Below are 23538 nucleotides of genomic sequence, written 5' to 3'. Positions count from 1 at the left end.
GCTACGATGCCCCAGCTTCCTGAGGAGGCAGGAAGGAACGCCGGGCAGCCTCAGCGATGGCATCGCGCAGCTCGGTGTGCCTGGGGCCCGTGCTGCTGCCATGGGACAACACTCCATGGAAAGACATCCCGTGGATGGCCTGGGCTGACCTGGCCATGCTCAGAAGCTCCAGCTCTGTAAATCCACACGGGATACTGAGAGGACATGGAATCCTGGAGGGAAGCATTGAAGGCAGCCATCAAAATTAAACTTGGAGGCTCGAAAAGCCGAGTTTTAGCAGCGTGACGTTAACACATCAGCCTCTCCAGTGCAACTCGCTTCTCCTGACAGTAAAAAACCCCTCTGAAAACCCAACTTACCTCAGTTGTCAACAACTGAGATTCCCTCCAGCGTCACATTTATGCTGCTTTTACCTGAACATTGTCCCTCTGGGAAGCAAAAGCAGCCACTGCTTTCAATGCCATCAGCTGGACATGAAAGCACCTGACAAGTGCTCTGTCTCCTCAGGCTGTGAGGAGAGGAGGCATCGCTTCCCCTTGTAATTTCGTTTACTTGCATACTAATAACCATGCCCATGCAACAGTAAATATTTTACATGCACACATGGATGTATTTACTAGCCTGTAACTGTTACCAGACAGTGTCTGCTCAGCGCCAGTGCTTCTAAAACACAGTGTACGTGGCAGGCCCCAGTTAGGGCTGGGCTGGTCCTGCACTGGGATGTGCTGGGGAGGACCTGGCAGTGAGACTAAGCAGGTTGGATATCCCAGGCTCTCTGCCCTCAATGCCCAGCAGTTCATCTGTTTCTAAAACAGCTCTCACAGGACTCAACAGTTGCCACAGGAACATATTCTCTCCCTTCCTCGCTCAAAGACAACACTGTGGGTCCCTTCTGAGGCACCTGCCCTAGTGAGGGTGCTTCCCCTGCCCTTTGCTGGAGGCCAAAAGTAACCCAACTCCCTTGGCTGGACTCCAGTGGGCTGGGAAGTTAAACAAGAGTCACTCCTGTGCCCTAGATTTGTGATGCCAACACTCTGTGCTCTGACAGCAAGTCAAGCTTCCTGCTACCTGGCCCCTCCTCACCCCAGAGCTCGGATCCAGGAGGACGGCTCTGCTCCCCAGGAGTTCTGGGTTCAGTCTCCCTGGCACAGGACACTCTGGGTTAAAAACCACATCTCCCTGCCCCATGGGCAGAGCGCTGCTGGCAGTGCCACCAAACACTTGCCCTCGCCAGCCAGCCCCTTGTATGTCAGGGAGCGTTCCAGTCTCGTGATGTCTGGGATGGAGATCACACGTCTTGTTCCAGAGCATCTCCCCTTTCCATCCTGGGGTCACCTTTACCCTCACCCAGCACAGCCTGTCACTAAAGCTTCCTCCCTGGTTCAGGGGGACCCTGAGCTCCTCTGTGCTCGCTGGAGGCACCTGCCCAGCTCGAGCAGCAGCTTTACACCCACCCACTCGTCTGCTGCTTCAGCCCACCATGTACTAACGTTTTACTCCATCACCAGTTTCCACTGGCAAAGAGAGATGCCAAAAGAACTGCAGTCACACTTAGAGTGGCTGTTGTACAGAGAGACCCAAAGACCCAGCAGTCCAAGGAGCCAGTGGTTCCCACACCAGCCAGCATGGCCTTCCCAGGGGCTGTCCCCAGGCCAGCACACTCTGGAGACTTTCTGATCCCCGGGGCTGTCCCCAGGCCAGCACACTCTGGAGACTTTCTGATCCCCGGGGCTGTCCCCAGGCCAGCACACTCTGGAGACTTTCTGATCCCTGTGGCTGTCCCCAGGCCAGCACACTCTGGAGACTTTCTGATCCCCAGGGCTGTCCCCAGGCCAGCACACTCTGGAGAGTTTCTCACAATCACCTTCTCAGAGTGAAATTTTAAGTATGGAACTGCGATGACCTTGGGAATGCAGACTCCAGGCTCTTTCCCTTTGGATTAGAGGTTTATAATCTTTCCCATCAATCAAATTTTCACATTCACCATTCCTCTGATGAACATTAGAACGTACTACAAGCACAGACACCAAAGGAAAACCAGAAACAAAATGCATCCCCTCAAAAAGAACCCATTGCAAGGCCTGATCTATCCACCTGACCATCACAAACGTCCCAAAGAAGCAGCGAGTTAACAAGTAAAACAAAGGTTTCAACACACTCCTGTGAACTGATGGACTCACTCCTCTCTAAGCAACCACTGAAATGCATTGGGGGAGCAGTGTGAAGTGGGAGAGATGGGAGGCCACCACCCGGGCGTGCCCACGCCCAGCCACACGCATGCACACAACCCAGAAGCACAGAGAGAAACCGCAGTAGAGATTTATTTCTGAAAAAATCAAATACAGAAGTGAATTCACAAGGGAAAAAAAAACCAAGATCTGGTTCACCACAGCGTCTTAACAGTCGATAAAAAAGGATGAGTTAATCTACACGATGAGAAATCGCCAGTAGCTTCTGTTCCCATCGCTCTCTCCATGGGATCAAGAGAGAGAGAGACAAACAGAAGCAGGTGAAGTGCACAGACTGAAATCCTCACATAAAATCCTGCACACAAGTTGCAATTTAAGGTGCGTCCAGTCCACTCCTGCCTGGGTTTTTTTTAAGCACAAGAAGGTTTTCCTTGCCATTTTAGAAATGGAATTGTGCAATCTTTTAGGAACTTCACTTAAAAGACCAGAGATGAGCTCATCACCCCTGCATCCAACTATGGCAGGGCAGTTTAGCTTTTATCTTCTCACTACAGATTAGCGAGCCTCATGAGAGCTTGTGGTGGGCTGGGACGCAAAAGGGAGCAGCAGAGAAGGGGGGGATTTATGTGAGAACCTGAGCAGAACACTTGCTGAGGGGTGGGGGGAGTTTTATTAGTCTGGCTTTACATATGGCGATAGGACTTTTTTTTTTGGGAAAAAAAAAAAAAAAAGCAGATACCAACCCATTTCCTGCTTTTGAGTTGCCTTTGCTGTCCGTGCTGAGCTGAGAAAGGACATAGTGAGGCGCTTTGGCACTGTCGGCATCAAAGATATCCATGTTGGACTCTTCACAATCGCGGCGTTTGATCCCTGGCCTCTGCTTTGGGTTTCGTTTGCGTGATTTACGTGGCACCTCAGTGTTATCATTGTAGGAACTGGTACTCATGTTACTGAAGTTGGAGGGTGAATCCTCCATCCACATACTGCAGCTCTGTTCTGACTCCAATCCACACCCCTCATCCTGGCAGGACATCCGACTGTTGTCCAGCAAGTCCTCAGGTGGTGGCGAGATGTACAGGACTGTGTGTCTCTTCGGCGTTGACTGCTGCTGCTGGACTGCGTTACTGGTTAACTGCTTGTCACTTACCCCTCTGGTACTTACCCCCACGGCTGAGGAGCAGCTCTCCACTTGCATAGCCTTGCTGTCGGTGACTGAGGTAGAGTAAATGGTAGGACTGGAAGAGGTGGTAAAGGAGCTGCAAGCACCGCCCATGGAGGAAGAGGAAGGAGCTGAAGAAGCATCTGCGGTGTATAATTCAGAAGTCAATACAAGATACATGGTTCTGTGTGTGCTGGCTATAGCAGTCCCATTGAAATGAAGTGATTTACAAACAGATTTCTTTCCCCCAACAAATATTTGGAATTTGGTTAAGTTTTAGAAGGTAAATGCTTAAAGCAGCACAGCCTAGCCAGGACGGGACTTTGGACATGCCCAAACGAGACTCAGTGTGATCCACTGGAATCAGCTTGGTTTTAGAACTTAACGTTAATTCGTGAGAATGGCTGGAGGTAAACAGAGCTTTCATTGCCTCAGCTGGACCAGGTACTCCTGTAGAAGCCATTTCATCTAAAATATTGGAAGCCCCAAATGCAAAATGCTTTATAAATCCACATTCAATGCCAATTGAAGCAGTTATGCTTGGAATTTTTTATTTTGGAAAAAGACGGGACTGTGCTTAGCCACAAAATATTAAAATAAGTTTCTAACCTATGAAGCAGAGAACTACAGGTCATTTTTAATGCAGACACTCCCTGCTTCAGAGGCAAATCCTGGAATAAAAATATGAGAAAATAAATGAGAAAAAGAGCTGCTGATTATTCCATCATCAATGAGAAATAAAATATAAAATCAACTGAGTTGGTAGGCAAAATGGAACTGGTATCAGTCTCTGTGACACAGCTGTTTGCTCCAGAGGATGGGAACAGGGATGGGATCTCTGCCCTGCTGACACGCTGAGACCAGGCGACGGGCAGTTCCTGCAATCTGATTCTGGGTCACTGGGACAGAATCGTCTTGGCCTTTCTCAGCCAAGTCCCCTGTGTGGACAGCCTGCCTGGGACAGACAGCCTGGGACAGACAGCCTGGGACAGCCTTCTGAGAGGCTCACGTGAAATGGGACACTTAACAGGGCTGGGACTCCCCCAGGGTCACACCGACCCATCTGCTGGAGAAGCACCCAGGGGCAGCTACACCATTCAACCCCTCAAGGCCTCTGGAGAGCAGCAGCATCGTTATTTCTATGGGGGAATTTTAACAGACACATCAGCTGCAAAGGTGGCCCAGACCAGCAGTAGGGACAGACACGGGCTGTCCCCGAGTTACTGAGGTATCAGCCCCAGCTCACTGAGGGGTTACTGACTTTTATATTCAGATTTAAACTGGGGGAGATGCTAGTTGCTGGATTTCTGCTCTGCTGGCCACCCCTTACACGATAAACCAGAACTCCAGAGATTATCTAACTTTGGAAACAAACTGCACATGATTTATATACACATAATTGTTCAGCTAGTTACCGGTGCTGGAGAGGTAACAGCTATTAAGAGGAAGGTGATGCTCTCCTTGTTGGGTAGGATTTTTTAAAAACCCCAAACATTCTGTTAATCTCTCAATCCTGAAGGCTTTAGAGAGAGCTGAACTCTTTAATCCAGTTTCAACTATTTAAAAGTACCAGAATGAAGATGTTCAGCCACCACACACGTACTTCACAGCAAACCTCCCTGCCCAACACTACTGGGTGACTGATGATAGATGATTTTTAAACCATCTAACTCATTTAGTGCTCTCCTGCACTAAATGAATTGCAGATTAATCCTATGCTACGTCAGATTGTAGAATCGTGTGGGCATTCTGGTTTGTCAGTAAGCTGCACTGCTCTTCTCTTCATGGGAAGTCCCTTCGCTGAACCTGCCAGCGAACCAGGAGCAGAGGAATGATACCAGTTCCATTTCCCAGTTTGTTCTTTGGCAAATACAGTGGCTGAAGTTGGGAGAATTCAGTCACTCGAACTGCATTCCAATTTAAAGGCAAATTTATCCTTTCCATATCATGCATTAATGCAATGCTTCTCTCAAAAACATTTATAGGATTGGCAAGAACTATTCAATCTAGGTATTTACTGCAGCGACAATATTTAGGAGCTGATTTGCAGCCACTTTGAGGTGAGAAAGTTCATTGCTCTTTGGGGTGTTTGGTTTGCTTTGTGGGAACACAATTCATCTCCAGTGCCACTTCTCCCGCAGCACAGGTCCTGCGCACACGCTGCGCCAGGCGGGACACTGGGGTGGACTGGGGGCTGGTGGCATTGCCCCCGTTTAGAAACCAATAACCCTTCTGTGGGGTGGAGGCGAGCGCCGTGCACGGCCCCACGCAGCACACACGCCGCTCGTGTTCCCCTGCGAAGGCCTAAAGGGAATGATGGACCTTGACCCGGGTAGCAGGGCTCTGGGGGTGGAAGGCTTTTCCTTCAGGACATTCACAGCAAAGATTTCTCTCCTTGCAACAGGAATGTTTTTGAAAGGTCTTTTAAAAGACCAGAGAGAAGAGACTTGAAGGGACAATCCAGCCTGCTGAAGACCGGGCAGACCCTGTCCCGAAATGCAGCGACTGTACTTTGTCCTCACTTTCTTGGGAGGGGCAAAAATCCATCACTAAAAATACTTCCCAGTATGAAGCTCAGAGAGCTGGGGACGGCAGCGGTGTTTTAGGGCACAGTGTTTAGCAGTAACACAGTTGCTATCATTATTGCTACCCAAAACCAACTCCCCTCCAGGTTTTTTCCTACAATTAACCTGTCCCTCAGAAATCGGTTGGTACCCTCCTCCACCTATCAGTCACCCCTGCCTAACAATGAGATTTGACTGCCCAAACAGCATCAAGCTGAACAGTAGCAGCAAGAAAAGCTCTTTAGCCTCCTACGCCCTGCACGGAATGCCACTGCCACCCATGGGCACAAAGCAGCACGGGCCAGGGGCTTCTCTGATGTCACCAATGAAAAGGGGTGAGGAACTGTGACACATGGCACAGCCAGGGAAAGGAACTGGCCACACTCAAGCAAATACACACATTTCAAGCCTGTTTTGGGGCTGAGTGAGGAATTGCGTTAGTAACGTTTTAAGTTATGCAAATCCTAAGGAATGTGGTGAAATCTCAGCTTCCTCGGGGTCTGCAGGCCCTCAGCCAGCGCCTCTCCCTCTGAGCTAATAATTAAATAAGAACTCACAGACCTACTCTAACACATAAACCACCCGTGTTTTACACCCACCCAAAGGCACTGAGAGCACCCTGTGCTGGCTGCCTGAAGAGCAGCGCCCGGCCGGACACGCTGCAGTTTGGGGTGTTTCAGGGTGCTAGCGGGGGGGTTTAATCCCAAGTTTCCAGTCTTTCCATCGTGGGTGGTGTTGCTTTGCTAGGTGGGAGGGTTCCATGCTGCCCGGTGCTGAGTAACGCTGCTCATACCATCACCCCCCATGCAGCCAGGGAGCAGAGCACCCCCGTGGGCAGGGGGTACATAGCCACACCACAGCATGGCAGAAGCTTGGACGAGCTCGCCCCAGTTGAAGCATGTCTTTAATTTGAGGTCTCTTTCTTTAGTCCTGGGATCTGTTCGAGGTGGCTCTTCCATGGACAGTGTACCAGTGCTCGCACTGACAGGGCCCAGTTCAAATGGGAGGGCACATGGTGCAACACAAGGCTACATGTACTGTACCCCAGGCTCAACACAAGAACTGCTTCCCAGAGCAAGCACGCTGAGGAGCAGCCAAGCACATGTTATGGCACATACACAGCCAGGGCACTGCAAGCAAAGCGTGTGCCAGCATGCCAAGGTGGGGCCTTTCCCTGCTTCTTAATTAAGGAAAAAGAGAGAGAAAGCTACTTCCACCTTAGAGCAACTTTGATCACTGCTGAAACGAAGCCTCCTGAATCCATTCACTGCCACCTCTGCAACACGTCAGGTCGCTGAAATGAGTAACTGAGGAGTTGTGGCCTGGGCTAAGCTTTCCCAGGCTCTGAGTGTCCCTGACTGTCCCTGCCCTCCCGGGCCCCAAGGCATCCTTGCTCTCCTGGGCCCAGAGGCATCCCCGTTCCCAGCCAGGCCTTGAGGCATCCCTGCTCCCAGCCAGGCCAGAAAGGTGTCCCTGCTCTCCTGGACCTTCAAGGCATCCCTGCTCCCAGCCAGGCCCAGAGGCGTCCCTGCTCCCAGCCAGGCCCCGAAGGTGTCCCTGCTCCCAGCCAGGCCCCGAAGGTGTCCCTGCTCCCAGCCAGGCCCGAAAGGTGTCCCTGCTCTCCTGGGCCTCCAAGGCATCCCTGCTCCCAGCCAGGCAGAACAGGATCCAAGGGTTCAGCATAAGGAAGCGCTGGCCCTGTTTCAGACACACCAACAAGGAGCCATTCCATCACGTGCAAATTAACGATGGGAAGTAAGCAAGTGCTAGCACACTCAGCATTCATGCTGGAGTCCAGCACAAAAGCAAAGTCACTAATTACTCCTCCTAGCAAGACCAGGCTTCAAAGCAATCCCAGCCGATGACGGCACCGGTCACTTGTAGAGTTGCTTCCCAGAAAGCCCTGAAAGGCACCTATGGCTCCCGAGCATTCCCTCCCGTTCAGGCAGGGACCAGCATTACAGTCACAGCCAGAGGCCGAGCAACTGGGGTTCCTTCTGAAAGCCAAAAGCAGGAGGGGTGCAGCCCGCCCACGGCACAAACACAGGCTGCTGACGTGAGATCAGAGACAGGGGAAGGCGCAGAGCATCCCCAGGAACACACCAGCGCCGTCCTTTTCCTTTCAACAGCACGAAGCCTTGGACAAAGAAGATTTATTACCTCCTGAATCAGCAACTAAGGCAATGACATATTTCTACAGCTTATTATCATCTTGTGAGGCCAAACAAGGCTGCAGCCTCTGGAAAAAAGGTCTGAAAGGCAGGAAAAATAATTTTTTTTTTAAATTCTCACTACTTGGTTTTGAGGAGGTCTTTAGGTAAGACTTATGTGGAGCCAGGCCCAAAATCCTTGTCTGTTCTTCCCAAAGGGATCCCTAACTACAAGGATTAGCATCTTCTCAAGAAACCACCAGCACCCTGATTTCTATTTACTCATTTAATTGCAGCTGGAGGGTAAAGCAAATCATCTCCCAGGCGTGAAAGCTTAACGTTGTGAGAGCAAGCACACTGGGGGTCCTTCTTCCAGCTCCCTGTGCACCAGGACCAGCAAAGCCTCTCCCCTCAGCCCCTGCCCTGCACCCACGCTGCCCTGTCCCTACCTTCCAAAAACACTGAAGTGTCAAAAATGAGAGCTCACCACACAGGGTGAGGTTTGGGTGGTGTGTCTGCTTCACATATGAACTACACCTGCTTATTTCATTTGTTACTGGGTTAATTTATCTAAGAGGTCAGGTTCTTGGTAGGACTTTTGTGCATTAACTGGTTTATTTGGAGGGAGAGGGACAATTTGAGAACAAAACTTGAAGGATACGATACGTGCAAAATTTCCACCATCAACCCTTGTGCTGCCAAAGGTTTTCCAGGTAAAAACCAGAACTTACAAAGTGGCTGCAAATCTGCTTTCAACACCTCACATGCCAAACTCGGGTTTCTACTTTGCTCCTTCTGGTATTACTGATGTCAAAAAACTTTTCCAAAAAGTTTAGTTTCAAATCAGTATCAATCCACTATTTAGAAATAAAAACAAAAAGAAATAAAACTGGAAAAAAATAAAAAAAAAAAAAGAAAGAAAGGAAAGAGACTTATGAAGAAGTCTGAAAACAAGACCGACCTATACCCTGGGTGAGATTGGATGGGTTAAGTGTCTCTGGCACTATTTGTCTTCACTATTGACAGACATTGTCACACAACCCACCACTCGATGCCTGTCTCTGAATGGCGAAGCTAGAATGCAAGTTAAGTGTATTAATAGAGAAAAAAACTAGCATCCCAGCAAATATAATAAAGCAATCCAATTCACCAGTTATTAAAAACACTCAGATTCAAGATAGGAAGGTTAATTTAATTTACATTAAGCCCAACAGTGTAAATTCCCCTTACATTCACATGCTGAACCAAGCAGTGCATTATACTTTGGGTAAATACATCAATCTGGGTTTGTTATAAACGACATCTGTTATTAAATTAACACTTGAGTTGAGGTATCTGAAGAGATCTTTTCTTGATGGCTCATGCACACAGATTTCGTGTGCCTTAGATCCTTCCCCACCGGGACTGGACAAGCAAGGTGGATCTCTAGGACCCTCAGCTGCTCTCTTCAAGCTCTACCCATCTTCTCCTCGGCTCCCCCCATAACCTGCTACCCCAAGAGCAACTGATGCTGATGTCAGGACTGATGGAACTGACTTGGATTGACAAAACAGACTCTTTGGTTCTTCAGAGACATGGGGTTTTCCCTAAGAACTCCTCCTCTTGGTCTTCATCACATCTTCAATGCTGCTACTGCAAAGAGGTGCCCAAACAGGATGAGATCATTGTCTTTTTGCCCTTCACTGGCTTGGGTTTTCATTGTTCATTAAGGAATGGGGAATTATCTGGTCATGAAGTGAAAAAGGCTTTTTTATATAAGAACAAGACTCATTTAATGCAGGAATTTGCCATTAAAAGTTCTCAGAATGATAAAAGAGTTTACATTTCATTAAGCTGTTCTGGAAAATTGGGTTTACTGACTGCAGGAGCTTCAGGAAGACTGAATTTAGGGGAAAAAATGAGGAGAGATGATCTAGAGTACACCTGGATAATCCTTTACAGGTAACCAAAGGGAGCTCTGCTCTGCACAGCACAGCACAGTCACACACAGCTACATTCTAGCTGACTGTGCAGAGGACACCTTGTCTGAAAAAGTTCCCTAAAATGGGAACAGTAAGAGAAATCTCTTGATTTCACATTGCCCAGCAGACAGCTCAGAGTGATGAAGGCAGCTCTGCAGCACCACCGAGCCGTGCCCAGCGACAGCCGGGCCTCTCCCACCCAGAGCCTGGCCTCTCCCACCCAGCACCACCACTAACGAGCTTGTTCCCATCTACATCAGCACTAACGAGCCCGAGCAGCACAGGCTGATGTGCAGCCTCAGCAAGATGCAGTTGTAAAGAGCATCAGGAGCTGGTTGAAGTTGAGGTGGGAAGCAAGGAGGACCTGACACACGACCCACACAAGCACTCTGCAGACAGCAATCCCGGGAAGACATCCTCCTAGGAAGCCACAGGAAGGCATTTCCAACTGGGAGGGGGGTGGGAAAGGGAAGGGAAAAGCCTACAAAGAAATGGAAGTTTTTACAGGCTTTGGAGAGCAACTACAAAGAAGAATCTTTTTTTTTTTCCCCTGATAATTTGTTTACAACTTCTACTCCTGAGCCTGGGATAACAGAATTAGTAGCAGCACTGATATCCCCTTTGAAATTTCTGGTCATTATTTCTGCATCAACAGGAAAAACTGACTAATGACACCAGGAAGGATGATAAATTGACAAAATATTTTCATTTAAAATCAAAATCAAGGAGCCTGACTGTAGCTACTCAACCAAAACAACCCCCTGCATCTCTATTTTGAAGCTTTAGTAAGAGTCTTTGGCTTGAGGAGGATGCCAAGCCTCATTCAGCAGTGGAAAACATGACCCACAGCCCTCAGCACCCAGGCTCTGCTCCATGGATGATTCAAATCTTTTAATCCATTTCTCTCCAGTAGCAATTGAGAAGCAAAGCCTCATTTTCTTAATTAGAATTACCCAAACTGCTTAGAGCAGGAACTTCAATGGCAACGCTGATCAAAAGGCCAATTACTCCTGTTTGGGACAAGCAGTTTGTCCCTCTGGAATTCCAGGGGCACAGAAATGACACCATCACAAAAGGTGTTTAGTGGTTTCCCAAATCTTTTCCCAGGATACACACACAGATGTTTGGGAGCCAGAAATGTTCAGCACTCACAGATCAACTGTATCCAAAGAGGAAGAAGGCAGAGTTGAGGAAATGCATTTCACTCTGTTCCCCTTCTGATGCAGCAAGAGCACCAGAGAATTCACTTGGAGACAAGAACTGGAAACTGCTGGGATGCACATGATGCAGAGAACACTAAACTGGGGAGCAACACAAAGCATGGAGATAGATATATAGATATATATTGGCCTCTGTGGGAAAGGGGGAGCAGGTCAGGAGATTATCAACAAGCTGAAGCAGCTCATCCCAAGATGTGCTGCTGAAAGAACCAAGAGATGATAAGCAGAGAGATGTTTCTCTGACAGCTTCATTCACTGGGCTCAGAAGGTCTGAGCATCCCTGTTACTGGAGATACAGGATGGAAAGGCAGCACTTGTTTAAAGCAGGTGGTCGAATGCACCCCTGAATCATCCCCAAAGGACAGGGTGTTGACCTACCCACCAGAACAGCACCTTTGTTACAGGATTTCAATTAGCAGTTTGAATTTTAAGCATCTGAAGCACTTGTTCAGTGTGTCTTCATCAATGTGAAAAATTTCTTCAACCTTTAAGAACCACCTGAAGAGAACTGAGCAACTCTCCCTGCAAGTGGAGCTCAAGAACACTGTGTAGAAGACATTATGAAAGCTTCAGGCACAATTATTCCTCCTAAGAAACCTCCAGACACGGCTCACAATGGCATTCCTCAGCACGACACCCTGGTGCATGGAGCCTACAAGATGATTCATATTTCATGTGTTTATGGTACCACACCAGGCAAAAGGCTCCTTTTCCTGTCCCCTAACAAAGACACTTGTAATTCAAACAGCAAGAACTGTTTCTAACAGTAAAACCTGATCCTTTTCCTGCCCTCTGCTTTCCAGAGGAGTAACAGTTAGAAGCTTGAGACAGCAGCTGAGGTTATGAATGTTGCAGCTCAAAATCCTAGAGTCCTATTCAATTCCACCTGCCTGCTTGGTATTCAGAGTGGGTGATACCTCTTTTGTCTGGGTTAATGAATAGGAGATACACAGTTCTTAACAAATTAATGAAAATCCAATCAGCAACATTCCATTTTCAAACTCTTACAACTCTTCTGTAAATCACAAACCAAATTTGCAACTGGAAGAACTAGAAGTCTGTCCCTGCGAGGTCATCACTGCTGAACAGCCCGTCCTGCTCCTCCAAAAAGCTCCCAAGGGAACTGCAGCAGTGCCTATTTCCCACCTAGAACGTGATTTGTGTGGAACAAAACCCCACAGCAAAGCGACTGACAGAAGAGCCTCAACTGAGCTGGATTTCAGGCAGGTACCACCTTACACTCGCGCTGTGGGAAGCAGAAAACGAACCATGTTCACTGTAGGAGGAGAAGTAAAAAGCTCCCACCCCCTTGGATCACTCCCTGTAACACAATCCTCTCATTACCCAGAGTAATCATAGCTGCAACTGACTGCTACCTACAGCGTGTGAGCAGCACTTCCCATCAGAGAATCCCAGCCTGGGCTGGGCTGGAAGGGACTCCAAGGGTCCCAGAGCCCCAACCCCCTGCCACAGGCAGGGACAACAACCTCCAGGCCTGGAGCTACACAAGGCTGCCCAGGGCCCCAGCCAACCTGGCCTGGAACACCCCCAGGGATGGGGCACCCACCCCCTCTCTGGGCAGCCCCTTCCAGCCCCTCACCACTCTCTCGGGAAAGAACTTCCCCCTAATATCTCACCTAACCCTTCCCTCCTCCAGCTTCACTCCAGCCCCCTTGTCCTGCCAGTCTCTGCCCTTGAACAAGCTGATTCCCTCCTGTTCCTCTGCTCCCTTCAGGGACTGGGAGGCTGCAGTGAGGTCCCCCCACAGCCTTCTCTTTTCTAGGCTTCTCAGCCCTTCCCTTTAAACCAGGAGTTGAGGAGATGACCTACAACGCTCCCCAAAGAGTAAATAAAAGTGACAGAGCCTTAAGCACAATGAGGGCAAGACTTCAGGCAGAGGACACCAGATTGGCAAGGCCATCCTTCCTCCCCACCCTGTCACCCAGGCAGTGTCAGCTCCTGGAGAAGGTGCCTATAATCTGCTCCCAAGGAATTAATATGTAAATGAATAGGCAGTCTTGGCCTTCTAAAACATAAATGGATGCAGCCCCAACACTTGGGTCCTATTCTCTTGAGAAAATGGGGAGGTTTGGGTGCCTCAGTGAAAAGCAAAGGCCTCCTGGATGCTGGAAGTCAGGGAAGAACCCTGGAGAAGGGCCCTGCTCCAAGGGAGGTGTGCTGTGGCTACCAGCTCCAGCTCACAGGTGCCAAGTTCGAGCTGGCTGAGAGGAGGAATCCTCATCAGCCTGCCCAGCAGGAACCTGGGGGGAACTACAGCTGTAAACCAATCCACTGAGAGCTACAGCAGGGTAAATCCACCTCACCTTGTACCCCCACCTACAACCTCTATAGGAACAGAGGAACATCAGTGTCTAAGAGTTTGCCCCAGCTTTAGAAAGCCCAGAAGCCTGGCCTCAGAAATACCCAGCCATGTGGGTGCCCTGGGTACACTGTATGTCTGACACAACTCTTACCTCCTGAGGGCAGAGGGAGGCTCTTCTCAGCTCTCTGCTCTGTCTCTGTTCAGGCCCACAGACCTGTTTGGCAGGTAACCCTGTACCTCAGACACCTGTATGTTCTTTCAAGGATGTGGTGGAGGGCAGGAGGAAACGAAACCGAACAGAAACCCCACTAACATGTTACACAACAGCTACCCGACACCATTCCTTGGCCCATGGGAGCTGGGTGAGAGCACCAGGACATGGCTGTGGGCTGGGGCTCCTCTCTCCTCACACGTGCCCACAGCACAACCCACCCATGAACTCTCCTGGTCACCCCAACTGTGTCTGCAGAACAGACCATGACCTGACTGTTCTTCCCTCCCAGCAGCGGACAGCGACACCAGCACTGGGAACTAAGCCAGGCTCTGCTCTGCTGGGGTTTTTTGCCAGGTTCCTCAGGGGGGTTAAACAGTTTTTAACAGCTTGGAGAACTGTAGCTGCTTGTGCTTCATACTTGTGACCCTGATTTTAACAGCACCCACAACCTTCGCTGCCTCGCCTAACGGAGCCGCTGATGGAAGGGCTCCAAAGCCACACTTGACTAAAAACAATTTAAACCAGCACAAGCTGATTGAAGCCAGCTCCACCCTTCCTGACTGCTCCTTCCTCCTCCTCCTCCTCTCCTGGTGCCACCAGAAGCGTGTCCAGACCTACACTGAGCTCCCCCAGGCTGGCTGTCCCAGCCCTGCATCCAGCAGGCTCTGCGGCTCACGTGGGAAGAGCTCTGGTACCACAGCTTTGCAGAACTACTCTCTGACACAAGAGAAGTGCCCAGCAGTAAGGAGGTCTCCTCCCAGTGTCAAAGAGTCCCCAACACTACTTCCCAGAGCTTTTCATTCACTAGAGTCGTGCTGCAGTTCAACCCCACCAGGACTAAGGTGTTCTCAGGGGTTTTTGAAGGACCCGGGCTGGCTGTTAGCAGACACTAAATACCTGGAGGTAACAGACATTTAGTTCCATTCAAGTTTTAAAGTCTTTTCTGTTAGCTAAGAATTAATTAGCAGTTCACAGCTGTCTGTGGATTTAGAGTGTAACAAGGTTTGTGGGATTTTTTGGTTCATTTAAGACCCATTTCTACAGGATTTGGTGGCTGCTACATCTTTGAACCAAACCCATCATTAAGTATCTTGATTTTAAAAATACATGCCCAAATTCTTTTTTGAACAAGAGAGATTAAAAAAAACATCCAATCCTTTCAATATACCCAATAAACCCATCAAATTCTTTCAATGGCTGCAGTCCCACTGTGCACAGTTAAATCCACAGGTTCTCTCAGAAGAGGTCTGGCAAAACATGAATGGTGAGCAGTGCTGGAAAGTTTCTCTGACCAGTCTACAATCACTCCAGTCTCTGATCAGGATTCCTGTACCATGCAAATCTGGGAAACATTCTCACACAAACATTTAATGCATTTGAACTCACAGAGAGAAAAAAGAATAATGCAGCTATTGGAATCCTCATCTGTCTTATACACATTTTTCTCAAGCAACAATTTCAGGCCAATTAGGGAAGTGGAACATGACCTTGTCTGAAATACGGGCATCAAATTATGCCAAAAAATACCCCTTTTGCAGTGCAGACTCATCTATGGTGCCTACAAGGATCGTTTTTCCCTCACTGCACAGATGTTTACTAACACGTGCAAGAGCTGGAGGTGAGAACCAGCCCTGAAGGCCAAGCTCAGGCAGAACTTTGCCCTTAAATCCTCACTTTTTTATGTTTAATAACGATCAATGACAGAGCCTTTAGACTAAAGTCTAAGACATGACTGGAAATAAGATAAAGCCAAAGATAAAAAGGTCATGCTTCGTTTTTATCTGCGGTCAATTAGAAAAATAACTAATTGCACCTTATCAGTGTGTAGAAGTCCTATCGCTGCAAGAGCGCGCTACGTGCGAATGGAGTTTCAGTTCTGGGCTTTCTCAGGCCTCCTAAGGAAAACGTGACCTTTCCTCCTCCTCCTCCTCCTCCTCCTCCTCCTCCTCCTCCTCCTCCTCCTCCTCCTCCTCCTCCTCCTCCTCCTCCTGCCTCTGGTAAAAGCTTCATGGCTCAAAAAGGGGATTTCCCGTTGTAGGTTCCACCCTGGCTGGAATCCACTGTCTGACAGATGGTCAGCGTTGTGCCCGAGCTCCAAACTGGGGTGTAGCACCCCTGAAGACAGAGTGCATTCTAGGAGGTGATGGGTCTGTGCTGTGTAACAACAGAATCACAAGCCAGATCACTTCTTTCATGAACACATGGAATACAGGAACCATCAACAGAGAATACCCAAGAACTTCCATCACCCAGTTCAGTCTAATTCACATTACCCACATTCTCCTAGAATGAACTCTGTCACTTCCCCACAAGCTCCTTGTTCCACTCAGAACTTTGCCAGCACTGTTCATGTTGGCCAGAACGTTACAAACCTTTGGAAAGCAACTGAAAAAACAGGAATGCTTACCAGCAGCAACTACAGCTGGAGGCGGCGAACCTGCCTCGCCACCGCTTGTTTGGCTCATGGATGCTACAGATGTTTCTCTGGAAGGTGGTAACTGCAGCTCCTTTGGGAGAAGGTCATAGACAGATTCTGTTGGGCAGAAAAGATTTAATTAAAAATGTGTTCATGTTCTGTAAGAGAAAATTAGTAACAGGAATGCTACTCCAACCTTTCCAGAACCTTCTGGAAAAGTCTCGCGAAGCGCCAGGAGATCTTATCATGGAATAACCTTGTTTCAGAAAACCAACCACAACACCTTGAAGATATGTGTTCTGAAGATGGGAACAAAAGGATGCAAGCCTGTTCAAATGAAGAAATCATCTGTGAAGTTCCACAGGAGCTGCACTCATTCAGGATGAAGGGGCAGAGTCACCTCACAAACTAAGACAAACCAGTTCTCAGACCTCCAACCATCCACCAGCTTCTGAAGAGACTGATTTAGTACCTCCATCCACGGGACTGCCCACAACATCTGCCCAAGAGCATCAATTCTTCAGATGCAAGATCCCCTCCTTCCATTTATCTGCAGCTTGTGGGGTGTTTCTCCCTCAGACTCTTCCATAACCTCAGGCAGATGCTCCAACGAAAGCGCCTGCGCTACCCAAGCCGCAGTGCCGGCGTGTTTGCCACCATCTCCTCCAGCTGTGGCTGAGCCCGTGCAGCAGGACAACCTCAAAGGCATTTCAGTGTGACTCTGCTGTGAAACAGCCACAGCCACTGCACAGCTCAGGGTCAACCTGCTCCCCCCGCGCTGGCTGATGTTCAGTCGCTGCCTACAGTCAGACGGTGACTGTACAGTTCAGGCAGCCTGAGCTCTCAATACACCCAACAGCTGAGAACCTACCACCAAGTTACTCAGTCCCACTTGGGCAGGAGCACTGAGCTGCAGATGCACCTCTGCCAAGGTGTATCACCTCCAACACCCAGGTTAGGGATGCCAACAACCTCAACGAACAGCTACCAACAGAACCGACAGCTCTACACCACAAACCCGTGTGAATTCCTTTACAGGAATTATTTAGATCCCCAAGACAGACACAGAACACTCAATGTGCATCTTTAAAGTCCTTTAAAGCAACAATTACACTCAGTTGACCCCAAAGTACAAAATATTTGTGCAGCAATTCTGTACACACAGCCCCAGCTACACCAAAGTGTATTAACAACAGACCACGTACCAAACACTGGCCGTGCCACCGAGCAGAACAGTGATGTGCTGGGTACAAATGCTCTCACTGCAAGACAGCCTCCCAGGAGCCCAAGGAAAGGGATGCTCTTTACAGGACACACAGACTCACAAACCAGCCACGGTGGTGAGGTCTAAGCAGGGTCACCTCCCCAGCCCAGCTCCTCCAACGCTTTAGTTTTACTTTGCCCCAGTTACACCCACTTCTCAAAGTGCTGATTTTCAGTACCATGACAAATAAACAGAATTTCTATCTGTATTTCTTTATTTTAAGCAGATGATCAAGCTGTTGGCAGCCAGAGGTTGCAATCCCAGCCCCAAGCAGAGATCTCTGCAGACTGGAAGTTATCCATAAAGCTGAAACAACATACAGTATTGAGACAGCTCGAGGTAGCTAAACACACATTCAGAACAATCTGGGGGGGAAATAGTTACTCATGCTTACTGAAGATCTGGAAAGGTGCAAAAGGAGGAGCCAGACGTTTGCTCATCCTTTTCCTCCTGTTTTACTACGAGGAACAGCTGCTGCAGTGGTTCCCTCCAAGAGGGGTTTCCCCTCACTTTTCCCTCAGCTACTGGGGCTCAGATTTCTCACTCCTCTGAACTCGTGATTTTTCACCACCATAAAACTGGCTTTCAAAGTAAAATAAATCAGACCAGTTTAAAATGTCGAGTTGAGATATGGTTACAGTGATGCTTCTCATTTTATACTCCATTCTCTCCTCCCCAAAGGAGGGCAGCTCTCTGTGTTACACTTCATTACTCAGGAATATCGTGTGTCTCTAATGTGTATGAGCACTTATGTACTTTAAACATACACTAAACTTTAGCCTTTATTAAAAATATGAATCGTGCCTCTATTCTTTATCTCACAATTTTTACCTACCTTGCACGTGCAGAGATTTGAATCCAAATCAAAACTTAAAGCCCAAACTAACCTGTCTGAAATACCAAGTCCTTCCACCTGCGGTGCCACCGAGGGGAGGCAGGGGGCTGCCAAGGCACAGGTCTGTTCTACCGTGGGAGTGGGAAAACCTCCACTGACTTCATAATCAGAGAGCAGCTTACTGATACCTGAGCAGGAATGTGTGAGCAAGGAGAAGGCAGCAGAGAAGTGTTAATTTTTTCATTGTACTGACGGTGTTCCTGCGGGTGAGCGATGAGTGAGAATCCCATGGGAAAGGGATGCAGGAGGCATTTGCTCCTGGAGCAGCAGGAACACACAGGGCACCAGGAGACCAACTGTTTCCTGCTCTGCCTTGGGTAGAAACACTTCAAACCTGCCCACTGAGCTCAGGCTGGGCTGTGCTCTGAGGAGGAGGCAGGCTGGGAGCTGCCTGCCTTGGGAAAGCAGCACGTGGGTCTCACAGCGTGGAAGTCTCTGCAGTTGGAGTCTCAGCTCCAGCAAGCAGAGGACGGCATAACGCCCGGAGGTGGGAAGCCAGACACCCAGTTACTATGAGAATACTCACTGCTGGGCGCTGCTGCTGTGAGGATGCTGCGACTCATCAAGGGGTTTCACTGCAAATGCCAATTGCTTTGACCCACGGAAGCATCGGACTCGCGCCGTCTGCTATGGGGGAGCTTTGGGCTCAGTGCCCCCTCTCTGCTCCCCAGAGCAGAGGGACCAGCCCTCATACACAGCCCAGGGAAGGTCTCTCAAAGATGCAGAGGGGACTTGGCCATGGCACTCCTGCTGCCAAGCAGCCCCACACCCTGCACGCACAGACACGCAGCCAGCGCCGCGCATCGCGTGGGGCTGGTTCATCACGCTGGGAAAGCTCCTGGGAGCCACAAATTCCCAAGCAGTTTCCAGAGCAAATGTTTACTTATTTCCACACAGAGCAGCTCTGATAAGCTCAGCCGATCCTGAGAGCAGAGCTATCAATAGCAGAGCTCTCAACAGCAGAGCTATCAATACACCAAAAACCTCTCCAAACAAAACACAGCAGTTGGAAACCACAAGATCCAAGGGGTCTGCTTTTAGCTGAACAATTATTCTTTAAGATGAGCATCTTCATTCAAGAAGCCAAAGGAAAAAAGGGTCAGATTTTGCCCCAGCAATGAAAAGCACAGATAGAAACAATGCATTTAGGATGTGAGTGGGTGCTTCCCCACCAGACAGCCCCATGCTTCCCAGCACCGGTGCCCAGCAGCTTGAGGCAGCGATCCCCAGTACCTGGCTGCCCAGCCAAGCTCGCCTCTCTCCAAACACCCAGCCATGGGCAGATGTTTGGTGGCCACCACACTCTAATTACCTCCCCTGGGTCTCTCCATCACCACCTCTTGGATGGAAAATTGTGCCCACTCAGCTTTGCTGACAAAAAGCCATCTCCCCCTGAAGCCAGGGGGGAACTCACCTGCCTGGCTGTGCCCGAGCCAGGGCTGCTGCCACCCTCAAAGCTGCTGCAGCCTCTTCACAGCCTCATCCCAACAGCTCTCCTACACCCACCAGACCGCAGGCAACTTGCTCAGTGCCCGTGCTGGGTGAGGGCCCCAGACAGAGGGATTATATCAGCACGTGTGTGTGTGCAGGTACATACAGCTGAACGTGCACATGCACACACCCCTCCTCATTCCTTTCGGCTGTCTCTCAGAGCTCCCCTTTGAGGAGAGAGCTGCTCCTCACCCGAACTCTGGGTGACACATGAGGCGCTTGGGGTTCATTACAAAGCCTCACTGCCCACAGCTCCCCATTAAAGAGCAGCCTTGGGGCTGGTTGGGGGGTTTTTCCTTGTTAAATTTATTTCGAACTCTCAAACATGACACAGGTCCTGTCCAGTCTGGTGCCATGAAGGGATGCTGGGATCCAAAACTCCCCCCACGTATTTTCTTCTGGGGACACACAATTCCAGCATTAATCCACTGCAGCACAACTACACCCTTTGTGAGTAATTCTGCCAATACAGTAAGGAGGGGGGGAAGAGCCAGCATGGGCACTGCAGCCCGTTCCCAAAGATCACAAGACCATTAAGAGCAGATCTTTAATTTCATGCTTCAGTGCTGAAACACCAAGCGACTCAGAGCAGGGTCAGCAATACCACGCTCTGGTTTTACCCCAGTACGCTTGGACACGACACCCAGGGGTGAAGATGAGCCCTGCACTTGGAAGAGCAGCTGGCACCGGCCTCAGAGGCTGTAAATCCGAGAGGGGAGCAGCTCTGGGAGGGAAGGAGACACTGCTATTCGGAAGTCGCGGTGAGGTGCAGCCAAGGGAAGACAGAGGAGAACAGGCAACACCACGAGGGTTCAAAACAGGCAGCAGAGTGCTGGCCACCACCAATGCCCCCCCTGCCCCCTCCCTTTTCCCAGGACCATCTCCCTCTCTGCTTTCCTGGCACCCCAAGACATCCCTCCCACCCAGCAGCAGAAGCACTGCAGAGTCCCAAACACGAGCGAGGGGAAACACAGGAGGTGTAGAGGGTGACACACCAGAGGAAAAGAGATCGAACCCAAGGGATTAACACAGCACAGGAAAGGCATGGAGCTGTGGGAGCCAGGCCCGAGGAGCCCCAGGGGTGGTGGGAAGGCTGGAGCCCCTCTGCTCCGCAGCCAGGCTGGGAGAGCTGGGCTGGCTCAGCCCAGGCTGCTGCTGGGGAGAGCTCTGAGCCCCTTCCCGTCCCTCGAGGGGCTCCAGGAGAGCTGGAGAGGGGCTGGTGCCCAGGGCAGGGAGGGCCAGGCCCAGGGGAACTGCCTTCAGCTGCAGGAGGGGGATGGAGAGGGGCTGGGGGGCAGAAATCCTTCCTGGGGAGGGGGGAGGCCCTGGCACAGGGTGCCTGGAGAAGCTGGGGCTGCCCCTGGATCCCTGGCAGGGCTCAAGTCCGGGTGGGATGGGGCTGGGGGCACCCTGGGCTGATGGGGTGTCCCTGTGTGTGCCAGGGGGGCACTGGGGGCCATGGGGGTCCTTCCCACCCACACCACTGTGGGGTTCTGTGAACACATGGCAGCAGTTTAAGGTCAAATCCAAACTTGAAGAAAAAAAAAAACAACACCCTTCCCAGCTTTTCTTCAGAACAGAGGCAGCTGTGTAGCCTGGAAGAGGTCTTCAGAGGGCTGGATCACCAGCAGCTCTCATCTCAGCACTTCCCTGAGGAACCTGAAGCTGCCTGGGTACCTTTAAGAAATCTTGCTGCAACAAACCTGCTCTTCACAAGTCAAGACTTCAAATGAAACTTTGTGTTTTCACCTAAACACAGGCCAATGTTTACATATGCCCTGCTATAAATAGCATTAAAGCAAAATCTGACAAATTCCAGAGAGATTAGAGCTGGGCAAGGAAACTGATGCTTCCCCAGAGGATGGACCTTCCCTCCCCTGCATTTAAAGCTAGTGCTGCCTCCCATCCAGCAGCTCACCTCCAGCACCATGTTTCACACACGTGCACACACAGTGTATGACACTTTCTGCTGCAGTTTTAGGTTTATTTGATGGTCTATTTGCAAGAAGCTTCCAAATCCCATGTCTGTCATCAAAACACCTCAGCCAGGCTTCACCACCTAACCCAGGCTTCCCAAATTCCACCACCAAAACCAAGGACCCATGGGGAAAGGCAGAGTTACACAAAGTATTTCCAGTGTCAAACTTCTCCAAGTGCCCTTTAGGGGATTATCCCACCCCTGTAATCTCCCTGCTGAGATCAGCTGCTGCTGACTTTGATCCCCCTGCCAGCTCAGGACACTGCTTCACGCGGCTGCCCGGCGCGGAGCAGCAGCCAACACCAGGTCAGTGTGCACTGACTGGCTGCACCTCCCCAGGAACTGCAGCTGCAGAGATCCAGACCTGAGATGTCAGTAGTTTGGTGCCTTATTTATTAACTCACACCATGCTAGGACCGATGTTAGAGGAGAACCTGTCCATCCTTCAACTCCTGTGAGCTTTCCTAGCCTGCCAGCAGCTCCCAGAGATCCTTCTGGTCTGTTGACCAAAGAGCATCTTCAGTTAACTCAGCACTTGGCAACGCTGGGAGCAGAGAGATACAGACACAGCAGAAAATACCTGTTACCCATGTTTAAAAGCAGCAGCAAGCTGACCCACGATGAGGAGACATCCTCCTTCTGCCAAAAGCCTTGAACACTGTGGAAGGCTCTTCAGATACACCAGCCACTCTCCTGTACCAGAAGCAAAGCCATGCCACACACAGCTTCCACACCTGGAAGAGAAGTTATGAACTCGATGGAACTTCCCCCTGACCCACAAATGAGGCTGCAACTGACACAGAGGGAGACTGGTGTCACCAGCTGAGAAGGTCATTACTCCAGACTGCTACAGCCCCACAGAATCCTGCAGCAGGACTGAGAGTGACAGCCAGTAGAACTGCCATTCCTGCTCTCTGGGGATGTAATTCCCCCAACACACCTTTTTTTTTTTCCGCTTTATTCAGTCAGTGTAAATGCAGGAGAAGAGCCAGTTAACCCACCAGTGCTTCCCCACTCTCTGAAGTTAAGAACCCAGAAGGAACCCAGGAAAGAAGTGCTGCTTCTGCCTGCAGCCACAGCCAGCCTTCCACTGCACCAAACAGCCTCCACGTCCACTTCTGGTCCTGATGTGGAAAATCCCTTTTCTTTGCTAGTTTTCCTCTGAGCAACACAGATGTCAGACATCCCCTAACCCAGCTGCACCTCCAGCACCAGTGCCACTTCTTTGGGTGGGTGGTCCCTCAGGCCCAGCCTTGAGGTCACTGGAACACCCTCAGCCCACCAGTCTGCTCCACCAGGGTGACCTGTTCCTCTGACTTCACCTCACCACTCACACTGGGGGCTTCTTTGGCAGCACCCCTTCCATCCCTGGGCTGCAAGGTAAGGGCAGCCACCCTGCCCAAACAGCAACGATGTGGGAGCGCTGGATCCAGAGATGGGAGGAGAACCAGAACCTGCCTGCAGCAGAGGCAGCAGGGGGGCATTTCCCCCTTGCAGCTGGCATTTTTTGCCTTGAAGGGTAGGAACATCCTGGAAATCCCTTCCCACTTCTACAACCTCAGGAACAGCAGCAAAGTTAATCCTTGTCTTTTAATAAGCCCCAGCCCTGAGCAGCTGCCCATCTGATCCCCACCGATACCACTCGCTCTCCTCCACATGTTTTAATACCCGTCCAGATTTGGCTGCTGCTTCCAAGGCCATTTCCTTGCTGCAG

The 23538-nt window shown here is 50.1% G+C and overlaps 1 protein-coding gene across 3 annotated transcripts in view; it reads right to left on the bottom strand.

Moving 5' to 3' along the window:
- NFAT5 (nuclear factor of activated T cells 5) overlaps window positions 1–23538 on the bottom strand; it is a gene marked incomplete at both ends in the record, with an annotated part of 56570 nt that overhangs the window by 16320 nt on the left and 16712 nt on the right. For 2 of the 3 annotated variants that reach the window (XM_084270270.1, XM_084270269.1), the window contains 2 exons: window positions 2933–3491; window positions 16188–16313. In XM_084270270.1, coding sequence (XP_084126396.1) covers window positions 2933–3491; window positions 16188–16313 — 685 coding nt within the window. Of the gene's footprint in view, window positions 1–2932; window positions 3492–16187; window positions 16314–23538 lie in introns of those variants that run through there. The other variant, XM_084270271.1, reaches the window with a different exon arrangement.

This window comes from Gallinula chloropus (genome assembly GCF_964237585.1).
Source record: "Gallinula chloropus genome assembly, chromosome: 13".
Classification (NCBI taxonomy): domain Eukaryota; kingdom Metazoa; phylum Chordata; class Aves; order Gruiformes; family Rallidae; genus Gallinula; species Gallinula chloropus.
Note: the sequence above shows the minus strand (reverse complement) of the source record. Positions and strands in the feature narration are given on the sequence as shown.